We start from the raw sequence: 14,993 nt of genomic DNA, 5'->3' as shown, positions 1-14,993 counted from the left end.
TTGAGAGTTGATTTGAGTTAATGAGTTATTAATTTGAGTTAGTGTGGACCAGTGATGTCACTGGTCCACACTAACTCAAATTAATAACTCATTAACTCAAATCAACTCTCAATAACTGTCAAACTAGATGAATGATGAATAGTTTGACAGTTATTGAGAGTTAATGAGTTATTAATTTGAGTTAGTGTAGACCAGTGACATCACTGGTCCACACTAACTCAAATGAATAACTCATTAACTCAAATCAACTCTCAATAACTGTCAAACTAGATGAATGATGAATAGTTTGACAGTTATTGAGAGTTGATTTGATTTGAGTTAATGAGTTATTAATTTGAGTTAGTGTGGACCAGTGATGTCACTGGTCCACACTTTAACACTCAATAACTGTCAAATTAAATGACAGACATCAAAACCGTTTACAGTTTTCTGATATACTACTGATGTTCTAATGATACAAAGCTGGTTGAAAATGGGCGGAGTGTTCCTTTAATTGGAACCCATACGACATGGAAGTGTGCGAAACAAAGGCCGCGCACGGGACACCAAATGGTCTGGTTTTGCTGCTTCTTAGGCTGTTTAAAGAGACGTTCAACCATTTTAGCAGCAGAGAAAAGGGAAATGAAGCGGTGTGGGAAATGTTCCAGTGTTGTTGTGTACAATGAAACCTGGCCGTGTAAAGAAGCTGCTGCCATGGGGAGCTGCAACAGGACTCCTCCTGTGTGTGTGTCGGAGTAATTAGAAGTTCCTCCTAGCAGGAGAGCCCGGGCCTAAATATTTCATGCGTCGAGAGCCCGTGGCAAAACATGTCATGCCGCCCGCGTCTTTTGTGGCCCGTGTACACACTCGGACGGAGGAGCGGCTGGTAAGGAAGGCGCTGTGTGTTGTTTTGCAAAGAGAGACGAGGAGAGATTGTGTTATAGAAAAGGGGGTTGTTGGTAAAGAGGCAGATCGGTAGCGCGCCGCCTATGCGATTGATCGGGCAGATGCGGAGGGTGACGGTGCGATTGTGTGAACGTCGTGTGGTTACAGGGAGCCTGGGCAGCAGCAGCAGCAGCATGGAGGCTGGGGCTTGTTTTTGATCGGAGAGAAGAAGAAGAGGGGTGGAGAGCCTGGTGGAGAGAGGTAGCAGCAGGGCTCTGCGAGGGAGGGAAGGAAGGAACGGACCCGGGCTGACGGACGGAGAGATGAACAGCCGCTAGGATCTGGAAGAGGGGGGGCAGAGCTGGGAGAGGGGGGGCAGAGCTGGAAGAGGGGGGGCAGAGCTGGGAGAGGGGGGGCAGAGGATCTGGAAGAGGGGGGGCAGAGCTGGGAGAGGGGGGGCAGAGCTGGAAGAGAGGGGGCAGAGCTGGGAGAGGGGGGGCAGAGCTGGAAGAGGGGGGGCAGAGCTGGGAGAGGGGGGGCAGAGCTGGAAGAGAGGGGGCAGAGCTGGAAGAGGGGGGGCAGAGCTGGGAGAGGGGGGGCAGAGCTGGAAGAGGGGGGGCAGAGGATCTGGAAGAGGGGGGGCAGAGCTGGGAGAGGGGGGGCAGAGCTGGAAGAGGGGGGGGGCAGAGCTGGAAGAGGGGGGGCAGAGCTGGGAGAGGGGGAGCTGGGAGAGGGGGGGCAGAGCTGGGAGAGGGGGAGCTGGGAGAGGGGGGGCAGAGCTGGGAGAGGGGGAGCTGGGAGAGGGGGGGCAGAGCTGGAAGAGGGGGGGCAGAGCTGGGAGAGGGGGGGCAGAGCTGGGAGAGGGGGGGCAGAGCTGGAAGAGGGGGGGCAGAGCTGGGAGAGGGGGGGCAGAGCTGGAAGAGGGGGGGCAGAGCTGGGAGAGGGGGGGCAGAGCTGGAAGAGGGGGGGCAGAGCTGGGAGAGGGGGGGCAGAGCTGGAAGAGGGGGGGCAGAGCTGGGAGAGGGGGGGCAGAGCTGGAAGAGGGGGGGCAGAGCTGGGAGAGGGGGGGCAGAGCTGGAAGAGGGGGGGCAGAGCTGGGAGAGGGGGGGCAGAGCTGGGAGAGGGGGGGCAGAGCTGGGAGAGGGGGGGCAGAGCTGGGAGAGGGGGGGGCAGAGCTGGGAGAGGGGGGGCAGAGCTGGGAGAGGGGGGCAGAGCTGGGAGAGGGGGGGCAGAGCTGGGAGAGGGGGGGCAGAGCTGGGAGAGGGGGGGCAGAGCTGGGAGAGGGGGGGCAGAGCTGGGAGAGGGGGGGCAGAGGCCATGTTTGGTTGAACAGCAGGAATAGAAACACTAGAGTACTGCAGTGATGACACATTTTTGTAGGCTTAGCCAGAAGTCCCTGTGCTGCTGGTTTGTGGGGGGAAAGGCAATGGGATTTTTGTATGTGTTTTTGTTGTATTGTATTTCGGTTAAATGCAGGAAATAAGGTCTGTGTGTATGAAACAGCTACGTTTGTGTTCAGTAGGATAATCTTCACAAATGAGGACCACTTTTATGACATTTTTTCTTGAACACGATTTTCAGAAAACCCATACAAAAATCCTGTTGCCTTTTACACCTACGAGACGGAAGTGTTAGCGTCCAGGTCTCATTCCTGCGATACTCTATTTGCAGATGGATTTTTGGTGCTGACTTTTCTCATCTCCCTCCTTCCTCCCTCCCTCTCCCTCTTTGACAGATATGTGTCACGAAGATGTCCACACGCAGCTGCCAGGGAACGGACTCGGTCATCAAGCCCCTGGACACCATCCCTGAGGACAAGAAGGTGAGGGTCCAGCGCACGCAGAGCGGCTTCGACCCCTTCGAGAAGCCCACCAGCCAGGTGAAGAGGGTCCACTCCGAGAACAATGCCTGCATCAACGCCAAGAGCTCGTCCGCCAGCAAGGAGTCACCCAAACTGCGCCGGCACTCCAGCCCTAGTTCTGTAAGTGGATGGTGTTTGTGTTGTAGACCATATAAAAAGACTCTAGTCCTAGTTCTGTAAGTGGATGGTGTTTGTGTTGTAGACCATATAAAAAGACTCTAGTCCTTCTGTAAGTGGATGGTGTTTGTGTTGTAGACCATATAAAAAGACTCTAGCTCTAGTTCTGTAAGTGGATGGTGTTTGTGTTGTAGACCATATAAAAAGACTCTAGCTCTAGTTCTGTAAGTGGATGGTGTTTGTGTTGTAGACCATATAAAAATACTCTAGTCCTAGTTCTGTAAGTGGATGGTGTTTGTGTTGTAGACCATATAAAAAGACTCTAGTCCTAGTTCTGTAAGTGGATGGTGTTTGTGTTGTAGACCATATAAAAAGACTCTAGCTCTAGTTCTGTAAGTGGATGGTGTTTGTGTTGTAGACCATATAAAAAGACTCTAGTCCTAGTTCTGTAAGTGGATGGTGTTTGTGTTGTAGACCATATAAAAAGACTCCAGCCCTAGTTCTGTAAGTGGATGGTGTTTGTGTTGTAGACCATATAAAAAGACTCTAGTCCTAGTTCTGTAAGTGGATGGTGTTTGTGTTGTAGACCATATAAAAAGACTCTAGCTCTAGTTCTGTAAGTGGATGGTGTTTGTGTTGTAGACCATATAAAAAGACTCTAGCCCTAGTTCTGTAAGTGGATGGTGTTTGTGTTGTAGACCATATAAAAAGACTCTAGTCCTAGTTCTGTAAGTGGATGGTGTTTGTGTTGTAGACCATATAAAAAGAATCTAGTCCTAGTTCTGTAAGTGGATGGTGTTTGTGTTGTAGACCATATAAAAAGACTCTAGCTCTAGTTCTGTAAGTGGATGGTGTTTGTGTTGTAGACCATATAAAAAGACTCTAGCTCTAGTTCTGTAAGTGGATGGTGTTTGTGTTGTAGACCATATAAAAATAATCTAGCCCTAGTTATGTAAGTGGATGGTGTTTGTGTTGTAGACCATATAAAAAGACTCTAGTTCTAGTTCTGTAAGTGGATGGTGTTTGTGTTGTAGACCATATAAAAAGACTCTAGCTCTAGTTCTGTAAGTGGATGGTGTTTGTGTTGTAGACCATATAAAAAGACTCTAGTCCTAGTTCTGTAAGTGGATGGTGTTTGTGTTGTAGACCATATAAAAAGACTCTAGCTCTAGTTCTGTAAGTGGATGGTGTTTGTGTTGTAGACCATATAAAAAGACTCTAGCTCTAGTTCTGTAAGTGGATGGTGTTAGTGTTGTAGACCATATAAAAAGACTCTAGCCCTAGTTATGTAAGTGGATGGTGTTTGTGTTGTAGACCATATAAAAAGACTCTAGCTCTAGTTCTGTAAGTGGATGGTGTTTGTGTTGTAGACCATATAAAAAGACTCTAGTCCTCCTAGTTCTGTAAGTGGATGGTGTTTGTGTTGTAGACCATATAAAAATACTCTAGTCCTCCTAGTTCGTTAAGTGGATGGTGTTTGTGTTGTAGACCATATAAAAATAATCTAGTCCTAGTTCTGTAAGTGGATGGTGTTTGTGTTGTAGACCATATAAAAAGACTCTAGTCCTAGTTCTGTAAGTGGATGGTGTTTGTGTTGTAGACCATATAAAAATACTCTAGCTCTAGTTCTGTAAGTGGATGGTGTTTGTGTTGTAGACCATATAAAAAGACTCTAGTCCTAGTTCTGTAAGTGGATGGTGTTTGTGTCGTAGACCATATAAAAAGGACGGACGTCACTGTGACATCACCCATTGGTTTTTGGTATGGGGAAGTGGCCCGAGCGAGACCAGGGTTATCCCACAGAGCCGCAGCTCCGCCTGCTATTGGTCCGTGATCGGCGAGCTGGACGGGCGACCTGTCAATCACGCTCAAAACACTGTATTTTCTGTCATCTATTTTACTCTAAAACGTTATATAAAAATTCACCACCCCCATATAGGTGAAATTTAGCTATAGAGACCAAAACCGTGTTTTGAACCAGGCACCTTTGTTGATCTTGAAGAAGACCGGAGGGCCGAAACGTCATACAATTAACCCATTGATCCCTGATGCAGCATTTGTGTGTGTATCCCTTTAAACACATACAGGTTGTGAGTTTGGGATAGTTGTGAACAGTTGTGGATAGTTGTGGTTTTTCTATAAAGAAAGAATAACAAAAATACAATGAGTGATCAAACATAAATAAATCCCATTAATATCCCCATCTGCATAAATATACTATTACTGATCCATAACATTAATTCTAACAGGATGAAATCAAATGGCTACAATTATACTCTCCTTACTATTACAGAGCCAGAAATAAATGCCATTCACTTATTAACAGGTTTCCACAAACATATTAGCTCTTGGTAATTTATAACTCACGTTTTACTAGCGAGGCTTTTATTGTGAAAATCCACACTTCCTGTTGCAGTTAACTATCTTAGCTTAACCTCGATATAAACGCAGGCATTAATAATCACTTCGGGAGGCTTGCTCCATCATAAAACATCATTCCACACAATACCAACAACAGGTAATGAATAATATAACATAAGAACATGTTCAGGACTCGACATGACATAGTTAACCGACGTGCTGCGTCGGGGGCTGTCAGGTGAGAGGACAGGAGGATCATTAGCTAATTAGCGTACATGAACTGGCTATTATTAGCGCATTTGGGAGCACATTTGTTTATTTTTTGGCCAGAAGCCAAGGTATGGCGGCTGCCATATCTTGCCATACTAAATTGACGCCCTTGGTTACATCAAACTGGTCATTCAGTGGCGTTTTATCGCCACATTAGTAACGTAGCACACAGAGCTAACAGCTAGCTAACTTCTTCTCTCGGTTTATAGGCGGGTCGCTGACAGCTTCAATGTGCTTACCGCCACCTGCTGTACAAGTAGGTTACTTGTACATGAAACGGACATGCATCTATCTGTTAGTTTTACAATTCTGTCAATTTTCTGACAGATCAGTGTGGCCAGGGCCTTTTAGTCTGCCAAAATATGCGGCTGATATTGTCACTTTATTAAAAATGGCATCTGGTCCAGCCAGTGTGTTCACATCTCATATGATGTCGTTTGATTCATTGTATATTAATTGTAGAATTGAATACTACACTGTCCATGGTGAATTGATGCTAACTAGTGCAGTGCCAGTTCGCCTTGCTGCTGAACAGAACGCTGTTTGCCCCATTCAACGTTTACGTGTTGCATGTCCAAATTGAACAAAGTCCGACACTGACTGCAAACGATCATAGGGTTCAGTGATAGCTAACTTACTAGCAGACATTTGCGGGAGCAGTAAACATTTCCATTGTAACAGCGAGCTCCACCAATCAGAGACGTCACTGTTACACTTTAGGATTGTGGGTAGCGTAGTACGGTACTTCTCCATGACATTGCAAATAAAACATGTTTTTCTTAAAACAAGGCTGATTACATCCAGCTGTGGCTTCTACAGGAACATAATACCATATATGTATACCATATATCATTTCACAAGCTGGTAGCTCGTGGTAAGTCTACCGTGGATGGTTACGACATTCTGGCTAATACCGTAATCAAAATCTCGTTTCAGAATATGAATGGGATTACTCGTGGGCGGTCACCGTTGAGCGCTATAGTGGAATTAGCATTATTTGTAGAAAGTCAGTAAGCTTTATTTATATAGCACTTTTCAACAAGCCACGCCCACATCCCCCTAGCCAGTCCCCCTACCCACACCTCCAATCCCCACTATCTACCTTCCTATCTCGAGCTATCGTCCATTTTCACTGGCACAGCACTGTGGGGGAAAAACAGGTTACAAAGTGCTTCACAAAGACAGAAAATCAAGAGAAATTTCCACATCAAAATTGATACAGTAATAATGACAAGTGGGGTATGGTTTAATAAAACGTAAAAGGCATAGAAAGAGAAATAGAGCTAGCTTGCCTGGTCTCTGATTGTAGGCTACTAGGGTCGGTAGTAGTGGTAGGAGTGCTATTTGGGTTTCAGTGGAGATGTTAGTCAAGTCAAGTCAAGTTTATTTGTATAGCACATTTCATACACAGAGGCAATTCAAAGTGCTTCACATAAAATGGTTGACAGGAAAATAAAAGAATAAAAGAAGAGAATAAAATGGACATTTAACACATTAAGTGCCAGAGACGACCTAACTCGTCTTACATAATCCAGCGCTTAAGTGCCAAGGACGACCTAACTCGTCTTACATGTTTTTTTGACGGTGGGACATCAATCAACCCCTTTTACATCTTCGAGATAACTATAGGAGCAAGAGCATGTGTGTAATCTATTTTACCGACCACTAAGTGGCGACAGATACAGAGAGAAGCCACAGCCACGGGACCCGTACACCAAAAGCAGCCGCCTCCCGCGGAAATGGCTTGGCGATTTTACAGTCAGGAGCCCGGAGACACACACACAGAACGGACAGAGATCCCCTCCCCCCCAGAGCCGCGGAGCAACGCGCGAACACACACACACACACACACACACACACACACACACACACACACACACACACACACACACACACCGCGGGAGCAAGCCATTCAAGGAAATGGCTTGGCGATTTTACAGTAATCCATTTCAGACTCGTCCCCGCACGCAGGCAAGCAGGCAGGCAGGCACGCAGACAGACAGGCAGGCAGCACAACGCGCTTCTGACACGCCCGCTGTTAGGAGGAAGGAGGAGAAGACACACGGAGGGAGGAGTTTGAATGAGAGGGGTGTTTCCTGTTGTTATGGAGGAAATTACTGTTCAAAACTATTGTTTAGAATGTCTGACGGTCTTACTGATGCCAAAAATGAATGGTTAAAGTGACTGTTTCACAAAAAGCCATTTATCTCTGAATAAATTTCCAGACGCTGAAACCATGCTGTACTCAACGGCTAATATCTACATAACTACTAACTCTGCAAACTAACTCTTTTAGACAGAGAAAGCACACATTCTATTAGTTATTTTTAGATGATTGGTGTTCATGAATTCTTAACAGAAAAGAATCCTCGGCTGTTCTAAAATGAGCCAGAATCGTCAAAAACACCCCTGGCACAACTTACCTACAGGAATGAAAACATGGCTGGCATTCAATGTGTTAAAAGCATCACAACAAAACTTAAAAAAAAAAGAGTATAAAAAGTGCATTAAGCAACAGGCGCAGCAGTTGCAAAAAGAGCTAATAACTTATATAGGACTCATTGGGTTTGCATAATAGAATAAATCAATTTATCTATATTGAGTCCCCCGACATCATGACTATAAACATGACTACACACACATAAAACTCAGGTCTGGGTACGGTGTCCTCTTTTCCTCTATACTGCAGTTTGGACGCCAAGCATACCCCCGCTTGTACCTTGCGTCATCTGTTGCCCGTCGACAAACCGGCTGTTTTTTTTTCTCTAAACCTTGCTTAAAACGAGTACGGCTCTAGTAAGCTCCCCTTACGCGTGCGTCCCTCCTGACGCATCACCTCACCCTCTTGTGAGTATATCTCTAACCATGTCCCATGATGTCGACAGTATATGTTGTTTCAGAGGCTGACAAGAATACAATTCTGCTGGGAAAACGGAATAATTCGAATGGAAATTGTTAATGAATACTGTATATGAGCACAAGCTATGACAGATTCAATAAATAAATAAATCTCTGTCTGCCTTCAAAATAGGGATGTTCATTTTGAAAAAATTCCATAATCGAAAATCGGGAAAAATTAACGATCAATTATCGATTATCGATAGCATAATAATAATAATAATAATATATATATATATATATATATATATATATATATATATTAACTCTGGTCTGGTAATAACGTTGCGCGTTCTCGGCCAGCTATAATGGCGATGCCGCTGTGTAGTAAGAATATCAGACACTAGCGCTGTGGCCAGGTAAACAAACATGTTACATGTCAGGTTACATGATGTAAGGCAATCGGTGTCTTCCAGCTTAGCTGACAGCACAAGAGTCAAATCAACAGGCCTGAGCCTCACTGAGGTCCGCAGACCGCTGGGTGCGTTTGTTTGTGTCCCCGGCGCATGCCGGTGTGAATTCCCCATGTTTAAAACAGTTTTGTATGCACAAAGGCCCGCGCCCAGCCAGAAAATTAGAGACTATATGAAGCTCCACCTCACGTTAGTCGGCTGTGCAATGGAGTGGGGCGAGGAGGAACAAATTCCACCCAAACCTAGTCCGCAAAAAAATAAAATAATAATAATAATAACAATAATCGATCCAAATTCCACATGATCGATTCAATTCCTTAATGATCAATTATCGATTTTCGATAATTGATGAACATCCCTACTTCAAAACCCATATCAGGACCCTAGCATGCACTCGGTTGACTTTAATGTGAATGGCTGTAAGTGATTTGTATTCTCAGGTGTTCTTTCTTTAGCAGCCAAGTCATTTTCTGTTTATTACCCTGCAACTAATTCATCGGGATGTATTTTTATCGTGGTGAATTAAAGCTTGTTTTACAAACAGTATTATTGAAATTATGCAAATGAGACACTTTCAGGTTTTATGCGTATGTTGGCTGTTTGGAATGTAAAACGGCTAATTACTGTACACACAAATCAGATTTAATAACTGTGATGTGGGGCTTGACTGATTGCCTGCCAGTGTCACTGTGAGATGTAAATGAATTGTTTGAGCCCTGATTAAGAAAACCTGTAAATTGGCTGTTTCGCGGTCCTATCGCTCAGACTCCCCTTCCCCCAACTCTCTCATCAACATTTCATGGAGAAGCACTTAGACTGAAAGCTGGGTCTACAGGAGCACTATGCTACTCGCCCTGCCACTCCATCTAGGTGTTGGCCCATATTCAAACATTATGGGGTGCATGTCCAAATTGTACAAAATTCAAATGTGCACCTCGTCAGGGTCTGAAACACACCTGCCAAGTTTGAAGTAGATCGTACGAATGTCGAATGAATGAAACGTTGTCGAGACACTGTATGCGAAGGACACAGACATGCAGGCAGATGATTATTAGGCAGATGGAGGAGATGAGTTTCCTACTAAATACTGTTCTCATCAGCTTTCAGATGGTAAATACTAAATGGAATTGATGGTTCTGAGTGTGTGTGTGTGTGTGTGTGTGTGTGTGTGTGTGTGTGTGTGTGTGTGTGTGTGTGTGTGTGTGTGTGTGTGCGTGCGCGCGCGCGCGCGCGCGTGCGTGCGTGCGGGTGTTTATATGTCTGTCTGTCTCTCTGTCTGTGGACAGATGTTGCGCAAAAATGTCAAAACCATGCAAAATGCAGTCACAAAACTTTCCAGGTGTGTAGTTGACATCAAGATAAAGGCCAAGTTCTAAAATTGGTGTGATCCGAGCAAGGGGGCCGGCCCCCCACAATCATCATGTACGGTAACCTAACCTGACATGTAACATGTTTGTTTACCTGGCCACAGCGCTAGTGTCTGATATTCTTACTACACAGCGGCATCGCCATTATAGCTGGCCGAGAATGCGCAACGTTATTACCAGACCAGAGTAAAAAAAAAAAGATATATATTATTATTATTATTATTACGCTATCGATAATCGATCGTTAATTTTCCCGATTTTCGATTATGGAAATTGTTCAAAATGAACATCCCTAGTCTCTAGTTTTTGTGGCTTGTGGTTGACATTGTTTGGTTTGCTATAGAACATGAAATCAAATGTATCACGCACATGTGTTAGGGGACATTCAGATCAAAAGTGTTTTTGGAGCTGCCAGCGTCTTTCTGCAATTCATTCTCTATGTAAGGATGCGCTAGACGTGCTCCTCTTTTAATGAACTCACCTGGCGTTTCAGCGCTGGTGGCGTCTGTTGTTTTTGGAGGAGCGCTGTGGGTGTTTTAAAGCTGAAAAAAGTTGAACATTAGAGGAAAAGCGCCCTGATCGTCTTTTTCACTCCTCCTACCTTCTCTCCTCCCGAGGGATTTTCAACCTTGGCTGCTGCCAGAATTGGCAATAATCTGGCTTTCATGTTGACATGCAGTGAACAACATCAAACAGACAAAACTAGCTGGCTACCGTCCTTGTGGTCTTCGTGTTCTGATCTGTACCGCACGCGACTGCAGGGGAAAACAAAACTGAGCAGAAAAAAAACGCTCCGTGCGCTGTGTTTTGTGCACAATGGAAGCGCTCTCGACATGATTTTCATAGCGTTCCGACTGATGAGTGTGAATGTCCCCCTTATGTGTGAAATGGCTGCCCCGGTCGCTGCTCCACCCTCTGCCGATCTGAGGAGAGCCGTAGACTAGCACCGCGCTTCCTCCGACACACGTGCAGTTGCCAGCCGCTTCTTTTCACCCGACAGTGGGGAGCTTCCCACGTGACATAAATGCAGCATTATTCAAAGCATAGAGAGACAAAGTGAACGTCACTTCCTGCTTCAGCACTGTACCAGAGATTTTCTTCCACTATTTATTTTCCCATAGACCTTTCGTTAAATGCTTATAAAAATAGTTTGACTTGGTCAAACCAAACGCTTCAGCTATATTTAGAATCGGGAGAGAGACCATAGAACATTTTGCTTGGACCAAAACTTGAAGAAAAAATATTTTCTTTTGGCCTGAGTGAAATGTTATGCGGTCTCTCCTGTTTTCTAAATATATCTGAACCGTTTGGTTTGACGAAGTAAAACTGTTTTTATAAACATTTTAGGAAATGTCTATGGGAAAATAAATGGCGAATGAAAATCTCTGGTACAGTGCTGAAGCAGGAAGTCATGTTTCACTTTGGCTCTCCATTACCGTGAAGCTAAATCAAACGGTTGTCCTCTTGCATTAGTGGAAATCCTAGTTGAGCCTGAGAATGTCTTCAGTGCTGTTTCCTCTGTACTCTGGACCATGGATGTTCCGAACCGCGGGGGCTGGTCCGTACGTAGGCTGTGACACGTTTGAAAATGTTTTTTTTCCCCTTGCCAAAATGTATCCTAAATTTGGAGTGTTATTTAGCTACCTTCCTGACCATGACAGGGTTGGTAGAAAATAATCGATTCCTTAGGTCTGAATATTACTATCATGGCTGCTGAAAGAGTCATTCATTAAAGCCTGCATGTTGCCACTTCAGTGCTTGATTTATGGGGCTGATAATGAATGTACCTAAACGCAACAGAGTAGCAGATAGTGCCAATAGAATACAGTCACACTTTCCCAGGAGGAGTTCAGATGTTTAGAGGAGCCCTCAGAAATGTCAGTGCCACAAAGTATGACAAGATCATACCAGAGGGAAGATCAACTGGAAAACTAGAGAAACTAGCACAGATGCAGATAACAATGACCGGTCTTTTGTTTAGACCACTGGTTCTCCATTTTTTCACATGAAGGACTTCAAGGACCCCTAAACTGACAAAGATTAGACCACGGACCCCCATTTGATAGGATCTTATCCCCCGGTCCCCCATAGGATAATAAGATTGATGCTTTTAGATATTACATAAAGTGTATAAAATAGGGATGCACGATATATCGGCAATCATATCGGTATCGGCCGATGTTAGTCATTTTTTAACATATCGGTCATATCGGTATCGGTCAGATGTTGCAATGTTAATATCGGTTATCATTATCAGCCAAATTCTTCACATTGATATGAAATAATGCAGTAAATCTATGATTTATGGGCTTTTCCAAAGGCTTTGCAAATAAAGAAATGCATAACTTTTTCAAATTCAGTGTGAACATGTGTTTTTCAGTATGTACAAAATGTGATGATCTTAAAAATGTGGTTTTATACAGAGCATATCGACATCGGTAAATATCGGTTATCGGCCATAACAGCAATGTTAATATCGGTTATCGGCATCCGCCAACATTTTCATATTGGTGCATCCCTAGTAGGGCTGGCACGGATCACGGATAATCCGTGACCCGTACGGATCAGCCCCCACGGTTCGGCACACGGTTCGGAACGTCGTGGTCCGCGGACCCCCCCCCCCTCGCTTCATTTAACGTTTAACGTTAGTGTATGATAACGCCTGCAGCGCAGCCAGACACAGACAGGCATCATGGCATGCACAAGTGAGCTTCCTCATCCCTTGTCGCCACTGTAAAGTCTCTCTGAAGGCTGTGGCTAGTGGCTACTAAAGACAACAAACCTTTTTCAACACATCTGAAAAAGCACAGGAATGCGAGCAGCATGTTGCGGGCTGCGCAAAAAAAGATAACGAGAGCCACAACACGCACACACACACACGCTCGCGCACACGTTTCATGAACACATTATCACCGGACGGTGAAATGTTGCCTTGGACACATAACAACAAAACAACACGTGGGGCCACTGAGCAGCTTAACGTAGCATCAACGTTATGTTTCCAGACTCACCCGGTCTGGTCTGTACCCGTGTCAAATGACTACGTTAGCTAGCCTAGCAACAGCCAGGAAGTTAGGCGCAGTGCCACCTAAAACAGGAAGTTGGGTTGCTCTGCCTTCAGAGTAAAAGCATAAATTGTGTCATGAGAAAAAAATATTTTTTGAGCTGTGCAGGGCAACAAATGGTTAGAGAAGTATAATAGTATTAAAAATTCAAATCGAAAATCTAATTTTGAGAGAAAAAATCTGATATAGCCTCTTTTTTTTTTTTGCTGATCTGAAAAATCCGTGATCCGTGGCTCAAAATCCGTCACGCGATCCGATCCGTGGGTTTTCTGATCCGTGCCAGCCCTAATCCCTAGTATAAAACCCATGACCAAAATAGTAATTACGTTACTTATGAATGGAATTATAGCAAAAATAAATTACTCACCTTTTGGCTGCGGACCCCCTGGAACTCATTTGAGAACCACTGGTTTAGACATTGCGTGTGCGCATGTGTGTTTGCGTGTGTGTGTGCATTTGTGTGTGTGCGCGTGCATGTGTGTGTGCGTGCGCATGTGTGTGTGCGCGCTGTGTAGCCAGTGGCGGAAAGCAGTGATTGTAGAGCCAAGTCATTCCTCTGGGATTGACTACTGCTGTATGCCTCCATTACCAGCTGGGCTTTGCTTGCAGATAAATGGGTAACTAAACGGTATCGTATTGTTACGTGTGCATTTTAAGCACCAATATGTCATTGTCAAATTAATTGGGATACCTTGGTGTAATTATGGTACACAAATGAGATGGAGACGAATGGAGGGCTCCTCCTTCTCATGCCAGTAGGGTTGTGTCAGTGGTAGGGTTTCTCCAAATTAGCGCCATTTCCCTAGGGATGGGCTGGGCTTTTTTGGCACCATTTCTAGGGAAGTTTCCTGGAAAGAACAATGAAATGATCTAGTGGTTATATTGTAGAAAATGTTGACGTCTGGTGGAGTCAATATGATAATATTGTATACTGCAAAATTACAAACTATTTGTTGGCAAAATAAGATGTCAGTTTGGTACACCCAAATCATTATTGATTACATTACTTTGAATATGTAAAATGCTGTAGTTATTTGTTGAATTCCTTCCTCTAATTTCAGATTTTCCATATAACTACTACATCATTTCCTGGTTCTGTCTTGGAAACAACAACAGAAAATCTACCTTTGAACTTTCTCTATTCTCACTTTGATTATTACATAATGTGTACAGCAATGCGTGTAAATGGTTGTTTTTTCTTTTTAAAACACATTAAACTGCATGTCATATTCCTGAAATGGTTCTAAATATGAAGCAGGCTTTGGCCGATATTTTGTGACTATTACGTATGGTCAGTGGTTCTCAAATGGGGGTCCGGGGACCCCCAGGGGTCCGTGGCACTTTGCAAGGGGGCCCGCAGGAAGTTTTCAGGAAAATAAAAATAAAACCTTTTTTGTTGTTGCAAAAGCTTCATAGTTCAACGGAAATATTTCATGCTTTAAATCTAAAATGCTTCATGGATTACATTCTAATCTAACAAACCTATCAATTTAAAAGTCAAGCACGTTACCGTGGAAACAATTAAGCTTAGCCCAAAATCACAAATCAGAATGAGGGGGGTCCCCGGTATATTTTCTATCTTGTAAGGGGTCCTTGGCTGAAAAACATTTGAGAACGTTATGTTAGTCAGTAGGATGCCTGTCGTCTGACCAATTAATGCAGGAATGTTTCATTGATTTAAATTGTAAATTTTCCCTTTTACAAATTGGTTGAGTAATATTTTGTGTTTCTTCCCTAAGCTTTGCCTGCATGGGTACCTGATGGGGCAGTTGCACCA

The 14,993-nt window shown here is 44.2% G+C and overlaps 1 protein-coding gene across 1 annotated transcript in view; it reads left to right on the top strand.

Annotated features, from left to right (window-relative positions):
- Positions 1 to 2,614: 2,614 nt before the first annotated feature.
- Positions 2,615 to 14,993, top strand: part of cdk14 (cyclin dependent kinase 14) — a gene marked incomplete at both ends in the record, with an annotated part of 130,183 nt that continues 117,804 nt past the window's right edge. Inside the window, one exon of the mRNA XM_083661173.1 lies at positions 2,615 to 2,845. Coding sequence (XP_083517299.1) covers positions 2,615 to 2,845 — 231 coding nt within the window. The remainder of the gene's footprint in view (positions 2,846 to 14,993) is intronic.

This window comes from Poromitra crassiceps (assembly GCF_964638095.1).
Source record: "Poromitra crassiceps genome assembly, chromosome: 26".
NCBI classification, from domain to species: Eukaryota; Metazoa; Chordata; class Actinopteri; order Beryciformes; family Melamphaidae; genus Poromitra; species Poromitra crassiceps.
Note: the sequence above shows the minus strand (reverse complement) of the source record. Positions and strands in the feature narration are given on the sequence as shown.